The 23055-nt window shown below is 42.0% G+C and overlaps 1 protein-coding gene across 3 annotated transcripts in view; it reads right to left on the minus strand.

Moving 5' to 3' along the window:
- Positions 1-23055, minus strand: part of LOC133520225 (fatty acid synthase-like) — a 56205-nt gene that overhangs the window by 20798 nt on the left and 12352 nt on the right. Inside the window, exons 2-15 of one of the 3 annotated variants that reach the window (XM_061854607.1) lie at positions 21897-22063; positions 18846-19612; positions 17706-17936; positions 12762-13389; positions 11782-11975; positions 9867-10095; positions 9540-9790; positions 9205-9432; positions 8233-9094; positions 6087-6184; positions 2211-2399; positions 1723-2127; positions 1370-1555; positions 525-1261 (exon numbers count right to left, since the gene is read on the minus strand). In XM_061854607.1, the coding sequence (XP_061710591.1) occupies positions 525-1261; positions 1370-1555; positions 1723-2127; positions 2211-2399; positions 6087-6184; positions 8233-9094; positions 9205-9432; positions 9540-9790; positions 9867-10095; positions 11782-11975; positions 12762-13389; positions 17706-17936; positions 18846-19612; positions 21897-22053 (5162 nt within the window). In that variant the 5' untranslated portion in view covers positions 22054-22063. Of the gene's footprint in view, positions 1-524; positions 1262-1369; positions 1556-1722; positions 2128-2210; positions 2400-6086; positions 6185-8232; positions 9095-9204; positions 9433-9539; positions 9791-9866; positions 10096-11781; positions 11976-12761; positions 13390-17705; positions 17937-18013; positions 18106-18845; positions 19613-21896; positions 22371-23055 lie in introns of those variants that run through there. The other 2 variants (XM_061854606.1, XM_061854609.1) reach the window with 2 other exon arrangements.

Raw genomic sequence — 23055 nt, forward strand, 5'->3', positions numbered from 1 at the left:
GGAATATGGTAAAAAACATTACGGATACTGATAGTTATGGTAGAAATGCTTAGGACATTATGAGTTTTAGGCTAACCCTTCATTATGGAAAATAATTGTTATTTTAGTTATAATAATAATCATCTGTATATATCCATTATGTATATAGTTATTGTAAATATATATATATATATTGTTATGATAATTGATGAATAGGAAAAGTAACTGTTATGACAGTTGATTATTAGTGCAATAGCCCTTAGGTCAAAATAGTTACAGCATGTTATTTTATGCCAAACATTGTTAGGGATTTCGAAGAATATGGTAAAAAATATTAGGGACCTTGAGAGTTATGGTACAAATGCATAGGACAAATGAGTCTTAGGCTAACCATTTCATTATGGAAATAATCGCTATGACAATTGATCGTTAGGACATGTGCCCATTAGGACAAACCAATTAGGGCAAGTGACTTTAGGACAAACGTTGTTAGGGATTCAGAATGACACCCCGTCATCATATATCATTGTTGTGTAAATATATACCTGAAGGCGTGCTCGATCTGGGTATCATCGAAAATTGTGGCTGGCAGCGGGCGCACAGCTCCGGTGGCGATGCCCTCAGCCACGCAGCGCACCACCTCCGCCTTCTCGGGGTGATCGCTGCCAAACAACGCGTCTAGCAAGATGCCGTGTACTGCAGTGTTGTTCAGCAGCATGGCCATACCGAGCGCCGTGTTGGCGGTCAGGTCCACCTTGCCAATTTCTAGGAAGCGTCCGCCCTGGCCGAGGCATCGGAGCGACGCCTGCAACTGGTCTCCCACGAGCGAGTTGAGCACGAGGTCAACGCCACGGCCGTGCGTGCGACGTAGCACGAGCTGCTCGAACGAACAGTCGCGAGAGTTGCCAATGTTGGCGTCCGAAAGACACGGAAAGCGCTCATGCAGGAAAGCGCGCTTATCCAGCGAGCCTACGGTGGTGAAGACGGTGCAGCCGGCATGAAGCGCGATTTCGATGGCCGCCAGTCCCACTCCGCCCGCACCCGCATGCACCAGCACAGCTTCGCCGCGCCGCATGTGACCGCGCACTACCAGCGCGTAGTACGCAGTCGCATACGCTACTGGCACGGTGGCTGCCTCCTTTAGCGACCAATGTTTCGGCACGTCCCACATAAAGCTCGCGTCGGCCATCACGGAGGTCGCCAAACCTCCAGTAACTATTCCTATGACGCGCCTGCCGGTAGATAAGCGGCCGCTGAACTCTATGCCGAGATTATAGCTTTCCTGCAAAGTCAATATTGACTTATTATTTACTTAACTTATAACTTTAAGTTATCGTAAATCAAAGGAAGTATACTCGTAAACGGTACCTAATGGAACTACAAAATGTACCTTTTTAACTAGATTCCCCATTCTTGCTAAGGGCGATAGCTTGCCAGAAGCGACCATAATGTCGCGGAAGTTGAGCGCCGAGTAGTAGATGCGACAGGGATCAGCCGCGTGCCGCAGGTCGCTCTCGATCCAGCGCAGCGCCGACAGGTCGCCGCGCATCAGCGTGTCCACGTACGCATGCTCCACCTTAGGATATACTTGGCGTAAGAAAGACCATTGTATTTTGACCCACGCTTGATATAACCAACCACCTTAAAGCTCTTGACAACTTTTAGAAATATTATTTTCATTTTATTCGGAAAACAAAAAAAAAAACAAGAGATAAACTTTAGCGCTTAGAAACCGAGTCACACCTGTACCCGGGTGCCTGCGATATCATCCAGCGGTAGGTGGCGACAAGTGCCCCAGATGCCATCGCGCTGCACGTTGAAGGCAAGGTCGCGCCGTACTTGCTCCTTGTATACCGGCGCTTCAGGGTCAAATGTGTCCAGCGCTCCAGGTAAGTAATAGACGCGGAGTCGGTCGCCGCCGGGTTCACGCCTTAAACACGTCCCAAGGCCCAGCACGCCGGAGCCGGATGCACGAGACCACACGTACACGCGCATGTCCTCGCTTTCAGCACGTTTCATGGCGTATTTCAATTCCACGACCCAGTTAAAGTCGTCATCCCGAACCTCGACGACCACTCTTGTCGTCGGCACGGCAGGAGTGCGTTGCAGCAGCACGTACTCGCGAGACCCGGCGTGCATACATGATACCTGCATGAACACGACACATTAACTAACTACAAGGGAACTGGCTACACGTTTTCAGAACAATGACATGTAGCGACAAAAAATACCAGGGAAAGACCAGCGGCGGCGAGCAGCGCTTGCTGTGCAGGGTAGTCGAGCGAGCTCTTGGGCTCCTCCAGCAGCAGGAAGATGCAGCGCGCGGCCAGCGCGCCCAGCACGCTCTCGTGTCGCGACAACACGTCAGCACCCAGCACCAAGTGGCTTTTCTTTATGCCCGTCGCATCCCTGTTCGACAGCTGAAATGATATTAAATTTAAACTACAAGTCGTTAAATTACAATATAAACACACCGAGGTACCTACTGTACTGTGTACGGTACGTCGATACAATTCAACAATTAAAAATCACAAGCATATTTTGAAGTGAAAACTTGTTTAGCGGCGCTGTGCACTTTTTGTGATGGGGAAAAAATGTTAAACTCGCGTCAGGGGTCACGTGACCGTTAGATTGAAAATCGACAGATGTAATTGGATGTAATATAATCCAGCCAAATTAAATATATAATTGTTATTTCAGAGTAGGTGTCAATACGTAACAACGCTACATAGTCGTATCATATTAGTTGAAATATTTCGCAGGATTTCAGCGGTCATCGTGCCGATTTTTAATTATATTGTTTATATTCCTGAAAGATTGTTGAAAAACGTGCTGAGTTTTTATTTGTAATGGTTCGAAGTTCCTTGTGTAATAATGTCTTGTGTGATCGAGGGCTCACATACGGGAAGAAAAGAAAATACGCAAGAACCGGTAACTTTCCACCGGTGAGTTTCATTCAATTTTGATGATATTAATTTATAGGACCTAACCTTAACATAAAAATCAATATTAGTAGTTTATTTAACTATCACCCAATTCAATTCTGGATATATTTTTCATGTATTTTCGAATTTTTCTGCGAACTATGAAAGGTTATGTTTTTTCGCATAGTGATGTTGTATTTTTATCGACTTCAAAATATTGACCTATTGATATTGATAGCTTTATTAAGTAGAATACTATGAAAGACATGAATGATCTTTGGTGAACTTTTCTTAGTTATTTACCCTCTTGGTTCTGTATCTGGCAAAATCAACTTTTTATTTTTTTAGGTTTCAAAAGGATGAAGAATTAAAAAATAAATGGATTCAGCGTGTAATTGGTCAGGCGAAATAGGTCTTGAAAAAGTCATAGCCAGATATGCTGAAAACACTTCACATCAGATTCTTTTCTAGCAAATGAAAATATTAAGTGGAGGCGGCTGAAAGCTGGAGTTTTATCAACATTACATTTGACAGACACACTTTGGTAATATTTGAACAAATATTTATTATTGCATTACCTATCAAAGCATCATCATCTGTAAAAAACGTTGGGTGAATTTCTTCCAGTGCCTATGGATGTTGGTGATGCAGAACACATAAAAGTTTCCAGTCATAATATATTATCGGAGTTAGGAAGTAACATAGATTCCCCCTCAAAATTGGTAAATAATATAAAATACTATATCTCGCGCGACCAATGATGATCCGTATGACAGTTCATATTTTTTATATGGAATGGCAGCTGCCACGTCAAATGTGTATATATTATCGCGACTAGGCTAGGAGGCCTAATGAAAAATATGATTGTTATTTTTTATTTATTGTAATTATTGAAATAGAAAATCATCTTACACAAACGTTTTCTTTTATTTCCCATTTGGTACATAAAATAAGTAGTTTTGAGTGGTAGAATCTAAATGAGATCGATGCTACATTAATTCTCATATTAGGGTCTGTGGGGAAAGAGAAGAGTCGTGGAACATATATTATGGGAACCAAACCAATACATTTCATGATTCTTCTCTTTCCGCACAGACTAACTATTTGATTTTAGAGAGAGGGGAATGATCAAAAAGGGAATCATACTTATATTATAACAATTAGATATATGACGCTGCCAGTTTCATGTACATTCAGCCAAGAAAGTCGTCTTTATTTGCTTTGTGCATCTGGAGTCTATAAGTGACAACCCACTTTCTCAACCAGTAAGCCACTGTAAATACAAGATTTTTATCGTATGTGTGGCTTATCTACGATGCAAAATCTGTATTTAGTTACTTATACATGTCCGAGTGGCGAGCCGTATAGCGAGTGGACTGTTTTTACTTACTAGACACTAGTCTTCTTTCGCTTCAGCGTCCTGTTTGCTTGTGCGCTTGTATCGAGCTGAGGGAGGTGGTACTCATATATTCAAAAGGACGAATAGAAAAGAGGAAGGTATATGAATTATTCGACGTGTGAAAAATTCGTATTTTCTTCTTACTGACAGAACATAAGTGCATATTTCTTCAATATAAATACCGACACAGGCACATCCCTTGTAATTAACTCAACTTGTGACACCCTACAAAAATGAGGAATAACAAACATATAAATATCTCTTTTTGACACATTATCTAATTCGTAAGGAAGCTAAGGACGGGTATTACATGTTTGTGAAGCATTTTTTTTGACCGCATTGCCTGGTTACTTTTGAAAAATCGTATCTCATTCAAGTGTGACATTTTGTTTTCTTCATTAATCAAAGTGCTGTCATAACGGTTAAAGAGGTTTAATCTTTGTTAATTGTGTTGTATTGTATCTTTGTGTGTCCCAACACCCTGTCCATGATTGTAGATACTCAAATTTTTCCTTACCAAAACCAAACATTTACAAAACCATTTTTTGATACCAAAAAGTTAAATAACAGAAAAGAAATGTGATTGTTCTACTTAATATGATGGTGAACGATTCATTAACATTTACGATTGTGTAGGTTGTAGTCCTGCTCCCGTCTCATGAGTACTCTGTATGTTATATATTAACTCTAAAATTCGCTTCAAACACTAAAAATCTTCCACACTCAAACTTATTTACGTGGGTATAATAGAGAATTATCTCTTTTTATAAAACTGCTACTCAATTTCTCCAAAATATCACAAATGCACAAAGTTAATATTCAAGTTTTCACTTCTGCCGGCACTCCCGGAGTGCAACCCGTTGTTTTTTTTTTAGGCTTTTATGTAATTTATGTAAATAGGAGTTTCTGTAACTTTTAGTCATCGACGAAAATCTCTTGGCTATTTTAGCAGTATCGTGCACTGTGTCTATTTCTCTTTATTACAGTATTTAAGGTTTTAGTTGTAGTTGTATGTACTGTAAAGTTAACTGTCACCAATTGTTTTATCTATCATCGAATTCAAGAACCCGAGTCATTACAAAATTAAAAAAATATTAAATTAAAGTAACTAAAAGTATGATGTTGGCGCAAGATGTTGGGGATTTCTTGGACGGCGCGTCGGACTAATGCGTCAATCCTGACGGAATTAAAAATCCAGTGCCAGTTGTCATCCATTTGTCTCCAGCGGATCATTAGTTACTTTGGAAACGTAGCCAGATGGCAGCCGGACAACTTCGAAAAGCGCATTATGTGTGTCACGGTGGATGGAGGACGGCGTAGTGGACATCCACCGACCCGCTGGGTGGACATTGTAAAGAAGGCCTGCAAGATTTGAACAAACGAACAATCTTAATAGGTACGAATTGTACCTACTTGAGTATAAAAAAGTACTTGTTGTTTTTCTTATTTTTTCGCAACTGTATTAAAAAACGTCGTTCGATACACGTGCGGAAATGTCATTCTTCACTCGTCCCGAGTAAGATATCTCGGTATTCGTGAAGTAATAACATACTTTCCGCACTAGGATCGAAATGTGCTATTATTTCCGATGTCTCGACGCAGGTTTCAATTCCTAAGCATTTTATCGGATGTCGGATATCGGCCCTACATCCGATATCGAATCAGGGACAGGGAAACATATGCCTTTCTCTGTTCCTTCTTCGAAAATATCCAGAAAAGGGATAGCTCTATTAGTTCTAATAATCTCTTTAAAATTCTCTTCCTCTGACTGGGAAGCTGCTTACCTTGATTCGCATTGGGTCCATGGCGGCGCTGTATCGCGCCGCGTCGCCGCCCACCGCTAGCGTGGCGCTCGCGCGCAGGCCTGGCTCGCTCTCCAGCACTGTAACAGACGTGGGAACTTGTAAGTATCACAGGTATAGGTACCCATTAGAAAAAAATAATAGTTGTTTGTTTTCCAAGGGGGCAAAGTTGTTGTTTAACCGCTCGTGCCAATATTGATACCCGAGCAAGGGAAAGATTCCAAAATTGAACCCGGAGCGTAGCGAGTGGTTCAAGTAGTGGAATCTTGAGCGTTGCGAGGGTTTCAATGCACGAGGGTTAAACAAACTTTGCCTCCGAGTGAAACACAAAAATTTTCACCACACCAACCACCAACACGAGGAAACTACTAACTATGAAATACCAAAAAATTCAATAATAAAATAAAATAAAATAGCCTTTATTTGCGACCCCTTTATTCTGTGTTGCATGCTAAACACTTACAAGGAATAACATATAAACTGTATTCAATTATAAAAACAGTTAATAAAATATTATTGTACATGAGATTTTTTATTCATTTTTTATTTCGGGATCCCCTTGTGCTATACCCACAAGTTTTTCCATGCCTCTCGATCTTGGGCTAGATAATGCCACCCCATGCCGGCAGTTTTCTTTATGTCATCAGCCCAACGCTTGAGTGGGCGTCCTGAGTGTCTGTCACCACTCCCTGGTCCTCTCCATTCCGTCACTCTCACTCACTCATCTTGAGTTATCGTAACGTGCAATGTGTCCTGCCCATCTCCACTTCATTTTCTTGACATATTGTAATGCATCAATTACTTTGGTTGTTTCCCGAATGTCTTTGTTTCTAATCTTGTCTTTTATCTTGACATTGAGTAGGCTCCTCTCCGTTGCTCTCTGACAAACCGAAATCTTTTGGGCATTTTTTTCTGTTAAGCTCCACGTCTGGCAGGCGTATGTCAGTGTTGGTAGGATGCAGGAGTCCATAAGTTTCTTTTTAAGTGGTATGGGCATTTTTGATTTAAACAAATGTTTAAGTGACCAGTAGCGTTTCCAGCTGGATACTTCTTCTTCTTAGATACAGACACAGCAGAAATAGAGAGACGCATAATATCAAGCTGGAAACGCTACTAAAAAATTCAAACGAAATCAAATCTAAATGAACGTAATAAAAAAATAATCATTCAAAATCATAATTTAAAAGTAAATTCTACTAGCTAACATAAGAAAACAACTCAAAATTTGCATCTGATTACTTTGCCCTACATGTGGATAAAATACAACTTTCTCATTCGTTTTTGAACAATCAAGAGGGCTTTTACCAGTTGGTGTGGTGAAAAAGATATTTATTCTATAGAGCACACATACACACATACACACATACACACATACACAGGACAAGAAGATGAAAGAAAAAAGAAAAAGATAACAATACAAACACAACAGATTAAATTATATGTATACTTACACACAATATTGTTTTCAGTTTTTTTAATAATATAGGAGGCAAACGGATCACCTGATGGTAAGCGATTACCGCCGCCCATGGATACCCGCTACACCAGAGGGGTTGCAGGTGCGTTGCCGGCATTAAAGATGGGAGTACGCTTTTTTCTTGAAAGTTTGAAGCTCGTATCGGTCCGGAAATACCGCAGGCGACAGTTCATTATTCATGAAATAAAACTATTGGCTTATAAACGGATTATATCGCGTATCATGAATTTAAAATACCTACATCCCGAAAATGTGTCATGGTTGTGACAAGACAACTGGTGATTCGCCTTTAGTTCCATTTTATTTCATTTCTATAACAGCGTATGTACTTACCGCTTCAGCGCAGCGGTCCGCTATAGGTACCTACCATCAACTCGCTAAAACCCTGTGTTATTGTTTAAATGGCGATTGTCGTAATAATAAATAAATCAAGAGATTTCTAACACGCAATACCTACATGTGTAGGTATAGGTGCTTATAGGTCCGCTGTTTACTTTATTTATTCATACTCGTATTGTTATTAAATAAACGACTACACTACACTTTCATAAACATGGATGCTGATAAGCAATAATGTGTCACCCCACAAAAACTTAAATAACCGGCCAAGAGCATGTCGGGCCACGCTCAGTGTAGGGTTGCAGCATGTACCTTGCAAGGCGTGCGGCAGCAGCAGTGCGTCCACGGGTCGCTGCAGCGCCAGCTCCGCTAGCACGAGTTGCAGTACTCCGCAGTTCTCGATCACCAATTGTATTGCGGCAGTAAGCGCATGCCTTTTGGATCGCTCGATGTCCTCGAAATCGAAACACGCATCATGGAAGGGTACAAATGCGTGCCTTTCAAGCTTGGGCGGGGCTTGGATATGTGTACGACGTGGAGCCAATGATGTGCTGACACCTCTGAATTCTACACCACCAGCTACAATGACATCAATGCTAGGGTAACGTTTAACGAGCACTGCGCCACTGGTGGCCGCGGCGGCCGCCACCGCCTCGCGCTGCGCACCAGGGTCGATGACTACACGCTGTATACGTAACGGCAAATACAAGTCACGCGTGTATACGCCGAGAAGCGACATTTGCAGTGCCGTGTCCAGGAACGAGATCCAGTTGCCTTCCCATTTGAGCAGTCCGCGTGTGCCATGTGCATTCGAGGATTTAATTCCACGAAACTCTCTCTTGTAGGTGTAACCGCGGAGGCGTAATTCTTTATAGATGTCTTCAGAGTCGAGAGCCGGTAGGTCCTCTAGCTGTTCCTCGGCCTGGTCCAGCTCGGCTGTAGCTATGCGTTCGGCGGCAGCGTCGGCGGTGAGCCTCGCCGTGCCCGTGACCACCACGTCCTCGCCCTCGCAGACTTGGAACTCCCCTGTGCCATCCAATAGCGAGACAAGGAATCGAACTGGAGCCTCACGGGACACGATGGTGGCGCGATGGAATTTTACATTTTGAAACACCACCGCCGCCTGCTCCATTTCTAGATTATTCATCTTTGCCACCGTGCGCCAAACCAGTGTCTGTTTTAAACAAAAAAATAGTCAGTCAACCTTTTACTAGTTTAGGTTCATTTAGAGCACCGGTTCTATTACGTATAGTATTTACTAAAGTCGCTTAGTCTCAAACTCACAAGATATCCGGTACCCGGAAATATAACTCGACCCTCGATGCTATGTCCAGCAATGAATGCGTCATCCGGCTTGTTGAGGTTGTACTCGATGATGTTCTCGCCGGTGCGGACGGGGGTCTTGTAGTCGGCGACGCGCCACTCGACGGAATGGTCCCAGCCAACATGCGCCGCGAGCCCGGGCGTGCCGCGCGACACGGGCCAGGACACAGGCGGGTATAAACGCGATACCTTATAACATTAGAAAATCATGAATTAAATGTCGAGATTTCATTTTAGCCAATAAAGCCTGCAGCAGTCTGTTTACAGCGTCACAAAGGAATACAGGCGTCTGTTACCTGAGGTTGCGCGCCAGCCGCATAGGCTTTACCCACGGCGGCCAGTAGATGGACAAGCGCGTCAGAGGCATCGCGACGCACGAGCGGCACGTGCGCGGCGCCGGGCATCGCGCGCTTTAACGCCGCTTGCAGCAACGCGTGCGGTGCCACCTCCACCACCAGCGCGCGCTCCGGCACCATGGCTAGTACGCCAGCGAACCGTACTGGCGACACTAGGTTATTCACGTGGTACGCTGCGTCGCTCAGCCGAGCTGCAAAACAGTCCTAGATCAGTTGCCACTCCGTGTTATTCGGTGGTGTAGTCAATGCAGTAAAAATTAGACTCACCTAAGTCTGAGTTCCACTGGTCCGCTGGTATAGAGGAAGAAAGCCAGCGCGCACTGCGCGGCTTAGGATTAGGAATAACCTCCCGAAGGCGGTCGTGCAGCAGCGGAGCGACGCTCGCAATGTATTTGCTGTGATACGCCACGCCTGAGGTGTTGACCATCCGTACAAACACGCCGTCAGTCGACAGCTGCTCTACGAATCTCTCCACAGATGCTAATGGACCGGAAATCTGTTGAAATGATTGTCCTGGGTCACTTGACTTCCACGTAGCTTATACCTATTTTAGTTTTTGTTAATTTTTATATAAATAATAAATAAATAAATATTACAGCACATTATTATACAAATTGACTAAGTTCCACAGTAAGCTCAATAAGGCTTGTGTTGTGGGTACTTAGACAACGATGTATATAATATATAAATACTTAAATATATAGAAAACACCCATGACTCAGATTTTTTTTTAAACTTTATTGCACAATAAAAATAAGTACAAATGGCGGACTTAATGCCTTAAGGCATTCTCTACCAGTCAACTATAGGGCAAAACAAAAAAATTTCGAATGTGGGTGCAATGAGAAAAATAATTCAGAAATATTCGTGCTCATCACACAAGTAAATGCCCTTACCAGGATTTGAACCCGGAACCATCGGCTCTATGGGCAAGGTCACTACCCACTAGGCCAGACAGGTCGTCAAATAAAGTTATTCAAGACAAAAAACATGTAAAGCCTGACCAGCAATATATGATCACGCGCCATATTGCGGAATTTCAATGGAACTAAATTTTTCATAGTAAACTGAACTGTCACCCTATTCATAAGAATAACAGCGCCCTCTTGACAATGATCATATATTTCTGGTCGGGCTATAAAAGTCCCGAATTAAATGTAATTAATTCGATGAACCTGCTGCCTTCGTCATTTCAACGACCTGCCATCCACATCAGCGCAAATCCTGGCCATCAGTCCGTATCCAGTATTTTCACCTCAACTACTAAACGGAGCACATAATGATCGGACACAGGTAGCAATTTATGTCATTTTAACGTCAAACGTTATGAGTAGGTACAAACACATAGATAAGCCTTATGTTGTTAAAAAATAAACAATACAGATGCTGCAAAAAACTTTAAAAACCCTCATAACCATACAATACACCGTTGTTATTTTGAAAGTGTAAAATTGTATATACTTAATAGAAACTTCACAAAAACAATGTAAACAATGCTTGGAAGTCTATTTATCTTTCAATCAATATATATATATATATATTTATATATATATATATATTTATAATCATAAAGGAAATGTAAACACTTCGATAACAAAAATGCATTCATATGCCGTCTAGTACGGAATAATCTTGTTGATACGTCAACCAGTGCGGCGGATCGAGCTCGTCTTCTTGCCACCGCGGAGTGGGAGTCAAATCTGTGGTTACAAGCCCTCCCCTCATTATCCATAGGGACCCTATTAGACAGCACTATCTTCAGACTGGCGAGTTGCCTGCGCATAGGGACTGTAACAACCGTCCCCCACCGCTGCCGTTGTGGTACCATGGTGGACAGTCATGGGTATCATGGGCTTTCCTACGGCAGAAGCGCCGGACGCATTCCTAGCCTTTTATTTGATTTTGTATATTGTGATAAACGCTGACAAATAAAAAATCTATACAAGTTGTAAAAATCTTTAAACATATTTTTATATCGAATATTGGTACCTCAATCTATGAGTAATTTGTAGAAAATTATTTATAAATCGTGGCCACACCTTTGACGGTCAGTCTAAACCAAAATGGGCGAACGACGGAATCTCATCAATCAGGAATTCCCCCGATGTAGTAACTTTCATCACAGAACAAACAAACCTGTACTCCGTTCAAAAAACAGGAAAGTCAATCCAATAAATCTCACCGTCACGCTGTCGGGCGAGTTGTGGCAAGCGAGTTCGATATCCGTAGGGCAGCGCCGCGCGGCCTCCTCCCAGGAGAGCCCGACGGCGGCCATGGCGCCCGGCGCCGGCGCCGTGTCCAGGGTGCAGCGCCCGCGCCAGTACGCGCATAGCACCGTCTGTTCTGCCGTCAGCGTCTCGTCCGCGTACGCACAACCTATAAAGAAGATAAATGGAATTCAACGTGATAAAGTTATTAATAATCAATTATTTTTGTACCATTTGGCGTTGAAACTCTAGGTCCATGGGGTCCCGGCGCGCACAAGTTTTTTGGAGAAATCGCGAAACGCTGACGTACCTGGTGACCGAAGAGCTGGCGGCTTCCTCGCACAACGTATCAGTATTACGATACAACGAGGAAATGCCGCCAATATCCTTGGTACAATGCCTCAAGTGCCTAGTTATAGTAATCCTCTATATACAGAGGATTACTTAGAGTATTTTACACGAGCAGTCTATGGGTCAACTATACTCAAAAAGCATACAACAACCTCCGAATCCAATATAATTATGACGCCTTCAGGATGCTGTTGGGACTGCCTCGTTACTGCAGCGCTTCAGGGATGTTCGCCGCGGAACGAACTGATGACTTCTATGCCATCAGGCGTAAGCGGATAGCGTCTGTTGTGACTTGTGTCGGGTGCGGGGCAGTCACAACAGCATACTCAAGGTCATAGCTGACAGAGTGGATTGTACCTTCCTAAAATTTTGAGTTCAATTAGTTATAAATAAGTAATGTAGTAAGTAGTTAAGTTACTAACGTAGCCACAAGCCATAGTAACATTTATATGGATAAAATGTTATCTGAAATAAAGAATTAATAATAATAATATCCATTATGTATATTGTTATTGTAAATAAAGAAGTCTACTTTATTGTGATATCGGTGATAAAGATATAATTCCAACATTCGCAGAAATAACTTTGTGATAAAGAAACTAACCGACTTCGCCAAGGGAATGTCCGATGATGCCATCAGGATGCAATCCAAGCTCACGCAGCACGTCCACCATAGCCACCTGCACGGCGGCGATGGACACAAAGCAATTGATAACGTTGTGGAATTCAGCCTCCGATGCCTCCGCAATTACGTACGTGAGGTCCACGCCGTACTGTTCGAGCACTTTTGCTGAGCGTGCGATGCTCTTTGCGAACGTTGGCAAGCGAAGTAGGTCACGCGCCATGCCGGCCCATTGTGAACCCATGCCGCTGAATGCGAACCAAACCGGGCGCGGTTGGCCTTGGTTTTCGAGCACCTCAAGCACGGGCCCTGCCTGGGCCAACACGGCGTAACCGCGGCGCGGGTGGCCGGGGATGGCGCGTGCATGCACGGCGTCGATTAAAGCATGTAGTTCCGCGTCGCGGGGATGATCAGCCGCTAGCCGGAGTAATTTCTCAACGGCTTCGTCAGTGCGGCCCGAGGCCAATACGAGGCGCGGCACCGGGCACTCCGCGAGCGGCGGCCGCTCGCCGTGTCCTCCTTCTAGAATCACATGCGCGTTGGCGCCACCAAATCCGAACGAGTTGACTGCCACCAGTCCGCCCTGCCACGTTGTGTTTTTGTCAACCACCTGCATTACATGTACTAGGTTTAGATACCATATATGTAAAACTAACAGTTATATATAAGCATTTGAAGACCAGTTTGGCCTAGTGGATAGTGACCCTGCCTACGAAGCCGATGGTTCCGGGTTCAAATCCTGGTAAGGGCATTTATTCGTGTGATGAGCATGGATATTTGTTCCTGAGTCATGGGTGTTTTCTATGTATTTAAATATTTATAAATATTTATATATTATATATATATCGTTGTCTAAGGACCCTCGCCACAAGTCTTATTGAGCTTACTGTGGAACTTTGTCAATTTGTGTAATAATTTCCTATAATATTTATTTATTATTATTATAAGGATCGGAGTCGGGCACAGCAGTTTTAGGACGAAACGAACAGACGGATGACTTAATTTACATTTTGTGTATTTTTGCTACCACATCACATGTGCATAAAGTGAATTTTTTATTCACTACTCATTATTTTTTATTATACATTAAATACTTCTTGTAGTAACGACACGGCTAGGCCACATATTTTGACTAAGGTGTAGAGTTTATGAAGTTAGGGCTAATGCTTATAGCTTGGCTCTACAAGAGATCTGATAACTTTTTGACAGTGCGAGCCTTATGGTTTCGTCTTTTCTGAAAAGGTCTTTCCGGAGGCATGGAAGCTTGGCATAGTGAAGTGTCTACCCAAAAGTACTTCTGTAGAATCCCATAAAGACTTACGACCAATAAGCTTCCTGCCGGTTATGTCAAAGGTTCTTGAAAGAGCGGTTTGCACCCAGTTGACTAACTACGTAGAACAAAATAATATGCTACCGAGCGTACAGTCCGGGTTCCGTAGCGGCCACAGTACGGCCATCGCGTTAGCTCAAGTTACAGATAACAATGTCAGCTACTGACGATGGCAAATGCACTATATTAGTATTAATTGATTTTTTTTTCACGAGCTTTTGACTGTATCAGTAAGGAATTGTTAATAGCAAAAATGGCTTACTACGGATTGTCAGTAGGAGCACGGAAATTGTTTATGTCGTACTTGACAGATCGTAAGCAGTATGTTCTTACAGAGGATGGTCAGGGACAGGAGATTCGGTCGACAGTAAAATTAGTTAAAAGAGGCACACCACAGGGCTCGATTCTCAGTCCGTTGCTTTTCATAGTGTTTACTGCTGACCTTGGCAACCTACTCAAGCACTGTAGTGTTCATTTATATGCCGACGATACGCAGGTATATTTTTCATTTGACCCAAAAGACACAAAATGTGCTATAGAGCAAATAAATGAGGATCTGGTTGCAATATACAAATGGGCGTATAATAATAACCTAGTTTTAAACCCCTCAAAAACAAAGTACCTTATATTTGGATCTAAATTACAGCATAATCGGATAATTAATTCTAATCTTAGATTGGTGATTAATGGTAAAAGGATTGAGAGAGTGGATGCAGCCAAAATTTTGGGATTGATTATAGATAGTGACATACGCTACATTGATCATATAAATACAAAAATAAGAAACGCATTTTATAGGCTAAACATTTTGTATGGTATCCGAAATTACCTAACGGAAGAGGTGAGGCTGGTTTTGGTTGAGTCGCTAGTGTTGTCACAGTTTAATAACTGCGATATCGTTTATGGACCACGCCTGCTGGCTAAAACCGCACATGCAACTCAAAGAGTCCAAAATGCTTGAACTAGGTTTTGTTTCTCGGTGCCAAAGCGAGCCCATATCACACCGTTTCTAAACGAGAGAAAAATTCTAAAGATGGCAGCACGTAGAACCTTTTAGGATTTTTTTTACTAAAGAAATCCCTCTACTCAGTTAAGGAATATCTTTCAAAATAGACTGAATCTGACCAACTAAGTACATGTAGATTGTGGTTTCTAATATGTATATTGTTATTGTTATTTATTTTAAGGTTTTTGTTTTCAGTTGACTTCTTTATTTTATTTTCTACTTGTCATTGTTTGAATATCATATTTAACTTATTCATTGATAGGTACTCTGTAGTATCATGGTACAATTTCAGTTTGTTATTCCTATTAATTATTTTTGACATTTTGATATGGCAAATATTATATGATATATTTATATACCAAAACTACCTCTATAAGATTATATTGTATTGTAATAATATTAAATTTCACATTTTATCCGACGATCACTATAAGATAAGTAATTGCTTATGTATCCTTTTGTATTGAGAGATAAATAAACTAACGAGTTAAAGCCGAGAGACGTTGAAAGACGACTTTGTATATCCGAAATGCTGCTTTATCGCTATAAAAAAAAGTCTTTTTTGCATCGCATTATTACTGGTGACGAAAAATGGATTTATTATGATAATCCCAAGCGCATGAAATCATATGTCAAAGCCGGCCAACCAGCCAAATCAACTGCAAAGCCAAATATCTATGCTGGCAAGGTAATGTTGTGTATTTGGTGGGACCAGAAAGGAGTGGTCTATTATGAACTGCTAAAAAGTGGTCAGACAATCAATGGAACTCTTTACCAACAGCAATTGATGCGTTTGAATGAAGAAATAAAGAAGAAAAGGCCGGAATGGGAGACTAGACACGACAAACTGATTTTCCATCATGACAACGCTCGACCACATGTTATGAAACCTGAAAACGGTTTACTTCAGTCGAAGATATTAAAAATTGGCTCGACACGTTCTTGAGCTCAAAAAGTGAGGATTTTTTTTGGACTGGAATTCACGCATTGCCAGAAAGATGGGCAAAGGTCGTAGCTAGCGATGGACATTACTTTGAATAAATTAGTTTGTTTTAATTTTATTTAAATAAAGTTTTTTTTTACCAAACAATCCTTTAAAATTAATGCATACACTCAATATAAATGTTGCATTGACTAGTAAAAGAACCCTTGAGGCCTACTTGCAGAATAAGTTTTTGAATTTTGATTTTTTTTTTAATTTTGTATCAAAAACAAACCGGCCAAGTGCGAGTCGGACTTACGTTTTAAGGTTCCGTACACACACCGTGCTCACAATTTTTAAGATTTTTTTTGTATGTGAAACGTGGGTGAAACGTCTTGAAAACCCCGAATGGGTCTGACCAAAACCTAAAATGTACATAAAATATAATGTGGGGGTTTTCACAGATATTTTTCCCGTATAACGTATACGTGCACGGTTGGCTGTGCATAGAGGGGTGTTGGCCGGTGCCTACACTTATGTATGGTAGCGAAAGTTGGGTATGGCAGAAGAAACATCAGAGTCAAGTGAATGCAGTGGAAATGAGAGCGTTGAGAAGTGTGGGTGGTGTAAAATTACAAGATAGAATTAGGAACAGTGTGATAAGGGAAAAGTGTGGACTGAACGAAGATGTAGTGACAAAAATTGAGAAAGGTATGTTGAGATGGTTTGGACACGTGGAAAGAATGAGTGAAAGAAGGTTAACAAAGAGAGTGTATAAGGGAGAAGTAGAAGAGGGAGCTGGAAGGGGTAGACCTCGGCGGACTTTCTCTGATCAAATCGGGGAAATCCTGAAGAAAGGCCAGGTTAAGAGCACCCTAAACCGACGAGCGTGTATGAGGAATGTCATGAAAGTGAAGGAAGCGAAAGAGGTATCTCAGGATCGTAGCAAGTGGAAATCCGTGGTCTCTGCCTACCCATTCGGGAAATAGGCGTGATTATATGTATGTATGTATGTAATGCCTCTTCGGGAAGTTTCAGGCCTTCGGTCCTATACGCGGATCTCAGCTTTTGGTCTTCGCAATAGCTGTGTACACCACGTACGTTTCACATAAAACATTGCGGCTGTGTCCCTAAAACAGCCTAACCGCATTTTTATTCTGAAATAAGACGCACGCTTGACTGTAAATTAATAATAGTTTTCCTGTCATCTTTAGATAAAGAACTATTTTGTGTATGTATTGCAGTAGTTTCGGAGATAAAGTGGGGAGGTGGGGGTGGTAACTTTTTTGCATATTTTCGTGAATAACTTCTAAACTGTTTACCCTAAAATTATTAAAAAAAATACTTTTAGGTATGGGTGTCCCTTTTGGGGATACCTAAAATGTTGACTCTAAACACGCCTCTCCGCCATTTTAGATCGTTACAAAGATCCTTTTCATTATATTTTGCAAAACTTTGTTTTTTAATTTCCTCATTTACCCCTCAAAAGTGGCCCCTATGTTTAAAATTCAATTGTTGACGTTACAATATGTCCGTCTTTGGGTCACAGACTTATATTTCTTATAGGCATTGGATGTTGATGGCCAGATTAGCCCACCCAAGAAGCTGTGCATAGGGACTGCTCTTCCAGCTAATTATTTCAATTGAATTTAACCTAGTGTAAGATACCTTAATGCGACCATCACTGAGTGCCGGGATGCCGCTGTTGGGGGTGTTGTAGTGCAAGTTCCCAGGGATGATTCCCCGCTCCATAGCTAACACCATTTTGACGATGGAGCACAGCCCGGAGGCCGGCTCCGCGTGCCCCATGTTGGACTTGACCGCGCCCATTAGTAACGGTGTCTCCCGGCCCTTACAGAATAGCTCGGCAATTGCGTTCACCTCCTCCGGATCGCCCGCCTGCAACGTTAGATACTTACTCAGATCAGAACACTCAGAAAAATGTCTATTACAACACAACATATTGTAGTAGGTACCTGTGTCGAATATGGCCAGCCCGAAAGCAGCTTCTACAACTTTGATTATACGAGTTAAAACGTCCACGTGAGAGTAATGCCCGGGCATCGTTACTAGCTTCCCCGCATTTTATCTATTGCTCTAAATTCCTTTGGACATAAAAATTGCCTCCGTTTCCAGTTCATACCGTTAATATGGGCCATCACCTGGCCATATTTTGGACCTGGGTATGTCCTTAAACTACGCCCAAAAGAGAGAGGTATGGGCACTGTGAATGTCATCTCGCTGTATGTGGTAGGGCACAGCATAGTGGATGTCATTCCAGATCTAGAGCAGAGCCCAACTGGGGAAGTACCTCCACCTTACAGTCAACCGCAGCCAAATAACACTAGACCCTACTCATAGTGTTGTGTTCCTGCCGGTGAGTAAGGTTGCCAGAGCTCAACGAGGGTGTGGAGTGTTAGGGTCGGCAACGCGCATGTAACTCCTCTGGAGTTGCCGGCGTCCATAGGCTACGGAGACTTCTTACCATCAAGCAGGCCGTACGCTTGCTTGCCACCGACGTAGTATAAAAAACAAATATATTACATACACTATCCGAAATATACCTATTTTCCGAAACTTAAAAAAACTAACCACAAGATCTATTCCATTTGTTCGAAGGTTTTTTCATGCCTATAGTAAACTTACGTATTGTACAACAGTTAGTAAGTAGTTACTTAAATAAATACGATATTAAATAAATATTGACTTTTAAATCTAACTGTTATACAATACGCCATATCTGACATCAAATCTTAACGTAGCAATAGCAATATTCGACCCAAATACTTACTTGAGATCTATTCTGACCTTGGTACCGGTGCCATGCGCTTCCACATAGACGATGTCCTCCGGGAGTAGGCCGGCGTCTTCCAGGGTCTCTTGCGCGATGAGGCGTTGCATGACGCCGGATGGATAGATAATGCCTTGCGGCTTGTAGCCATCGTTGTTGACGCTGGCACCGCGCACCGTGCAATACACGCGGCGCGCGTCGGGACGGCGCTGCAGCAACACGGCCACCACCGCCTCGGAACGCACGTAACCCTGCCCGCTTTCGTCGAAAGAGGCACAACGACCATCCGGTGAAAGCATGGTCAACCGATAGAAGTTCAGTGACGTTGCCGGATCGAGGCAAACGTTTATGCCGGCGACTACCGCGGCGTCGCAACGGCCCGCCCGAATATCGTGCACGGCCTGTGCCAGCGCGTACATAGAGCTCGAACAGGCGACATCGATGCCGACCGACGGTCCTTTCAGGTCGAACGAATAGGAAACTCGGTTAGGGAACATAGCGCTGGCGCCGCCAGTCATAGCGTAGCCGTTGATGTTGTCTTTGTCACTGCACCATACGTTTAAACTTTCCGAGCGGCTGGCACCAACGTATACGCCGGTGCGCGTGCCGCGCAGCTCGGCGGGGCTCAGCCCGGCATCTACGATGGCTTCATGCGTGACCTCCAGGAGCAGCCGCAACTGCGGGTCCATGATATCGGCTTGTTTGTCGGATACGCCGAAGAATGCAGCATCGAAATGCACTAAGTCCTTTAGCTTGCCGCACCGTTTTGGCAATCCATACCTTCCTGAAACATAATGAATGTAATTTAAATGTATAGAGACTTGTTCAAATGTAATTCTAAATTTATTTGTTGCGGTCTGATCTGCTTTTTTATATATTTATTGTTTATTCTGTGTTCAAACACAGTGCTCAAGCATTAACCTCCCTCAGCTCGCGTGTAGCCACGCCTCTTCGGGACGTTTCGGGCCTTCCGACTCGATTCGAAGAATGAGATACGATAACGATAAGTTCTGGTTTAGATAAGTTCTCATTTAAATATCGTTTGAATGTAGTATAATTGACAGAAGCAGCTCGATTCGGGCAACCAATGTCACTTTGACGTTAGAAATATCGTAGATAGATCTTATTGGGATCACAGCGGAATCGAAATAAACGTCAATTTTGACATGTCGTTTAGTTATCGATCTTTCCAAGATCTTAAGCTTGTCTTAATCATTCTTCGAATCGGGCCGTTCGTCTCTAAGCGGATTGTAGCCTTTCGGCCTTCGAAAGAGCTGTCCTTACCACGTTTCACGTAAAACATTGCGGCTGTGCCCCTAAAACAGCCTCACAGCATTTTTGTTCTAAGTCCGTCTCACTCTTGACTTCTAATAGGTTTTCCTGTCATATTTAGGTAAAGAACTATTTTGTGTATTTTTTTCAAAATTTTAGACCCACCAGTTTCGGAGCTAAAACCATCATTCCCCCGAATGGTAATTTTTTGCCTATTTTCTTGAATAACTTCTGAACTATTCAATCAAAATTATAAAAAATATATATATTTGATGATTTAGTTTGCAAAACTTTGTTATTTAATTTTCTCATTTTCCCCCCAAAAGTGCCCTCTACCTATATTCAAAATTCATTTTCAACACACTTGCTCAAAACGACGTTTTTATTCCACCGATTTTTGGCTCATAATCCTAGATATTAAACACGCGTGCTTTTTCAGTATATTATAACACTTGGACTTTTTCATTATATTATCCGATTGAGTTAAGAAGGTAACTGATTGCAAATAATATGCATGGAAACGGAGCCTTCTTAATTTGGTTGAGTAATACATTTTTTTAAACCAACTATTAGGTTTCAAATGTTAGTTCAAAGAGGTTTTATCACACCAAACATAATTTATAGATTAAATTATCTCGTAATAGTACATTACGATACAAGTGCGAAAAATAGGGAATTCGAAACGAGTGGCGATAAATTAAAACACGACCGAAGGGAGTTGCGAATTACCTATTCGCACATGTATCGTACAACGTTTTACAGTACATATGGCCCTTTAAATGTTCGACACAGTAACGTAATATGCTAATTTTCGCACTAGTGCGGTAAAGTAGCACCATATGTACTGTAAATTACATTAATGAATAATCATAACATTTTATTGATTTGATCTCCATCCGTCAAAAAGAAATACAAAAATATTAGCTTTTTTACATTTTTTTAATTGGCTGTTTGTCGAATTCGTGCGCGCCTTTGCCTTGCGCGCGCATTGGAATCGTGCTTAATAAAAATAACGCGCCAGTCATTTTCCGTATTTGTCTTAAAATTGGAATAGTTTTGCATGTTTTTAGTTTATATATTGACGAACATGTCATTTTCAAGCATTGAAAATGAAGAACACATAAAATTGACGCTGTCAGTAATACTAATAGAGGCAATACCCGAGAACGATAGCCTTTTACCATCAAAATCGGGTGAAAAATATTTGGCGGCATATGAAACTTTTATTCAATGGAAAATCAGCAAAAACGCCCAGTCTTTCTTGGAAAACGTGTTAGTAGCTTTATTCCAATGAACTGGCGAATAAGTGCCTACAAGCCCAGCACGCTTTGATGCAATTATTCAATGTTAAAACTGTAAGCCACCAAATTGAAAATTGTAGGTACCTTTACTGTTTTGACAAAAAAATCTGATTTATTAGTTTTGTTTTTTCCTCGCAAGTGTGTTGAAAAACGTCGTATGAAACGCGTGTGCATTGGTCATTACCCACATCGGCTTTCTTATTGCGCGCTCGCTTACAGCTCGCGCGCACAATATCGCCTCGTGTGTAGTAACCAACTTAGCACACTTGTATCATAATGTACTATTGATTACGTTACCTGTCCGTTTTTGGGTCACAGACTTACATATTATGTGTACCAAATTTCAACTTAATTGGTCTAGTAGTTTCGGAGCAAATAGGTTGTGACAAATGGACAGACATACAAACAGACGCACAAGTGATCCTATAAGGATTCCGCTTGTTCCTTTTGAGGTACGGAACTCTAAAAAAACACTGAAGAGTTCGGAGTGGTTACCTGGCGTCCATCGGCGGTCATCGTCGGTGACTAGGTCGACGCCAGCAAAGAGATGCTGCGCAAACTCCTCGATATCGCCGCTCTCCGGCAGCCGACCCGACAGTCCAGTCAGCACCACTTCCGACGCGGCGCCGTAGCCGTTTATCGGGCTTGGCATCTTTCACAATCTAAAACAGACCTTGGTACAGAGTTCGCTTGCACCGACTTTTATTTTAGGTTTCCTCTGTATGTCTCTTCACTCCCCTACCTGTATGTTCGGGATAAAAGCTATCGTACTGCTATGCTGTATACTTAGTTAATCTGGATCTAAATCGTAGGTAAATAAAATTGACGTGAGGACGTTAAGACGCAAGTTATCTAACTCGAAATTGACTATGTACTACAGGAAAAATAGCATATTTTGGCGGCAAAATATGTACATTCAGCTGCAGAGAAAAGGTACCCTCCCCCTGCATACAAATTTCTATGCAGGGGGGGGGGGGTAGGTACCTTTTCTCTGCAGCTGACTTCTAAAACTTTGTTTTTTGTCTTTATCTTGGAACTAGAAATGAGGATCTGCCGAGTCGTATCAAAATTTGGGGGTTTCATTTTAAAAGACGCACATTTTACTAACCAGGCGAGTGAGGTGTCATTTTCGTATATTTTTTTGCGCTGAATCGAATGAGATTATACTCATACTTATAGGATCAATATTTTTCGAGATAAAAAAAAAATATTTCAAGTCAAAAGTAGGTTTTAATCAGCAAAAACAATTGGAAATCAAAAAAGCGGCCAAGTGCGAGTCGGACTCGCCCATGAAGGGTTCCGTAGCATTTATGACGTATTAAAAAAAAACTACTTACTAGATCTCGTTCAAACCAATTTTCAGTGGAAGTTTGTATGATAATGTATATCATATATTTTTTTTAGATTTTTTATTCTGTTATTTTAGAAGTTACAGAGGGGGGGGGGGGGGGGGAGGACACACATTTTTCCACTTTGGAAGTGTCTCTCGCGCAAACTATTCAGTTTAGAAAAAAAATGATATTAGAAACCTAAATATCATTTTTGAGGACCTATCCATAGATACCCCACACGTATGGGTTTGATGAAAAAATTTTTTTTTTAAATTTTATGACGTATTAAAAAAAACTACTGACTAGATCTCGTTCAAACCAAT

Source organism: Cydia pomonella, chromosome 7 (genome assembly GCF_033807575.1).
Source record: "Cydia pomonella isolate Wapato2018A chromosome 7, ilCydPomo1, whole genome shotgun sequence".
In the NCBI taxonomy this organism is placed as follows: Eukaryota; Metazoa; Arthropoda; class Insecta; order Lepidoptera; family Tortricidae; genus Cydia; species Cydia pomonella.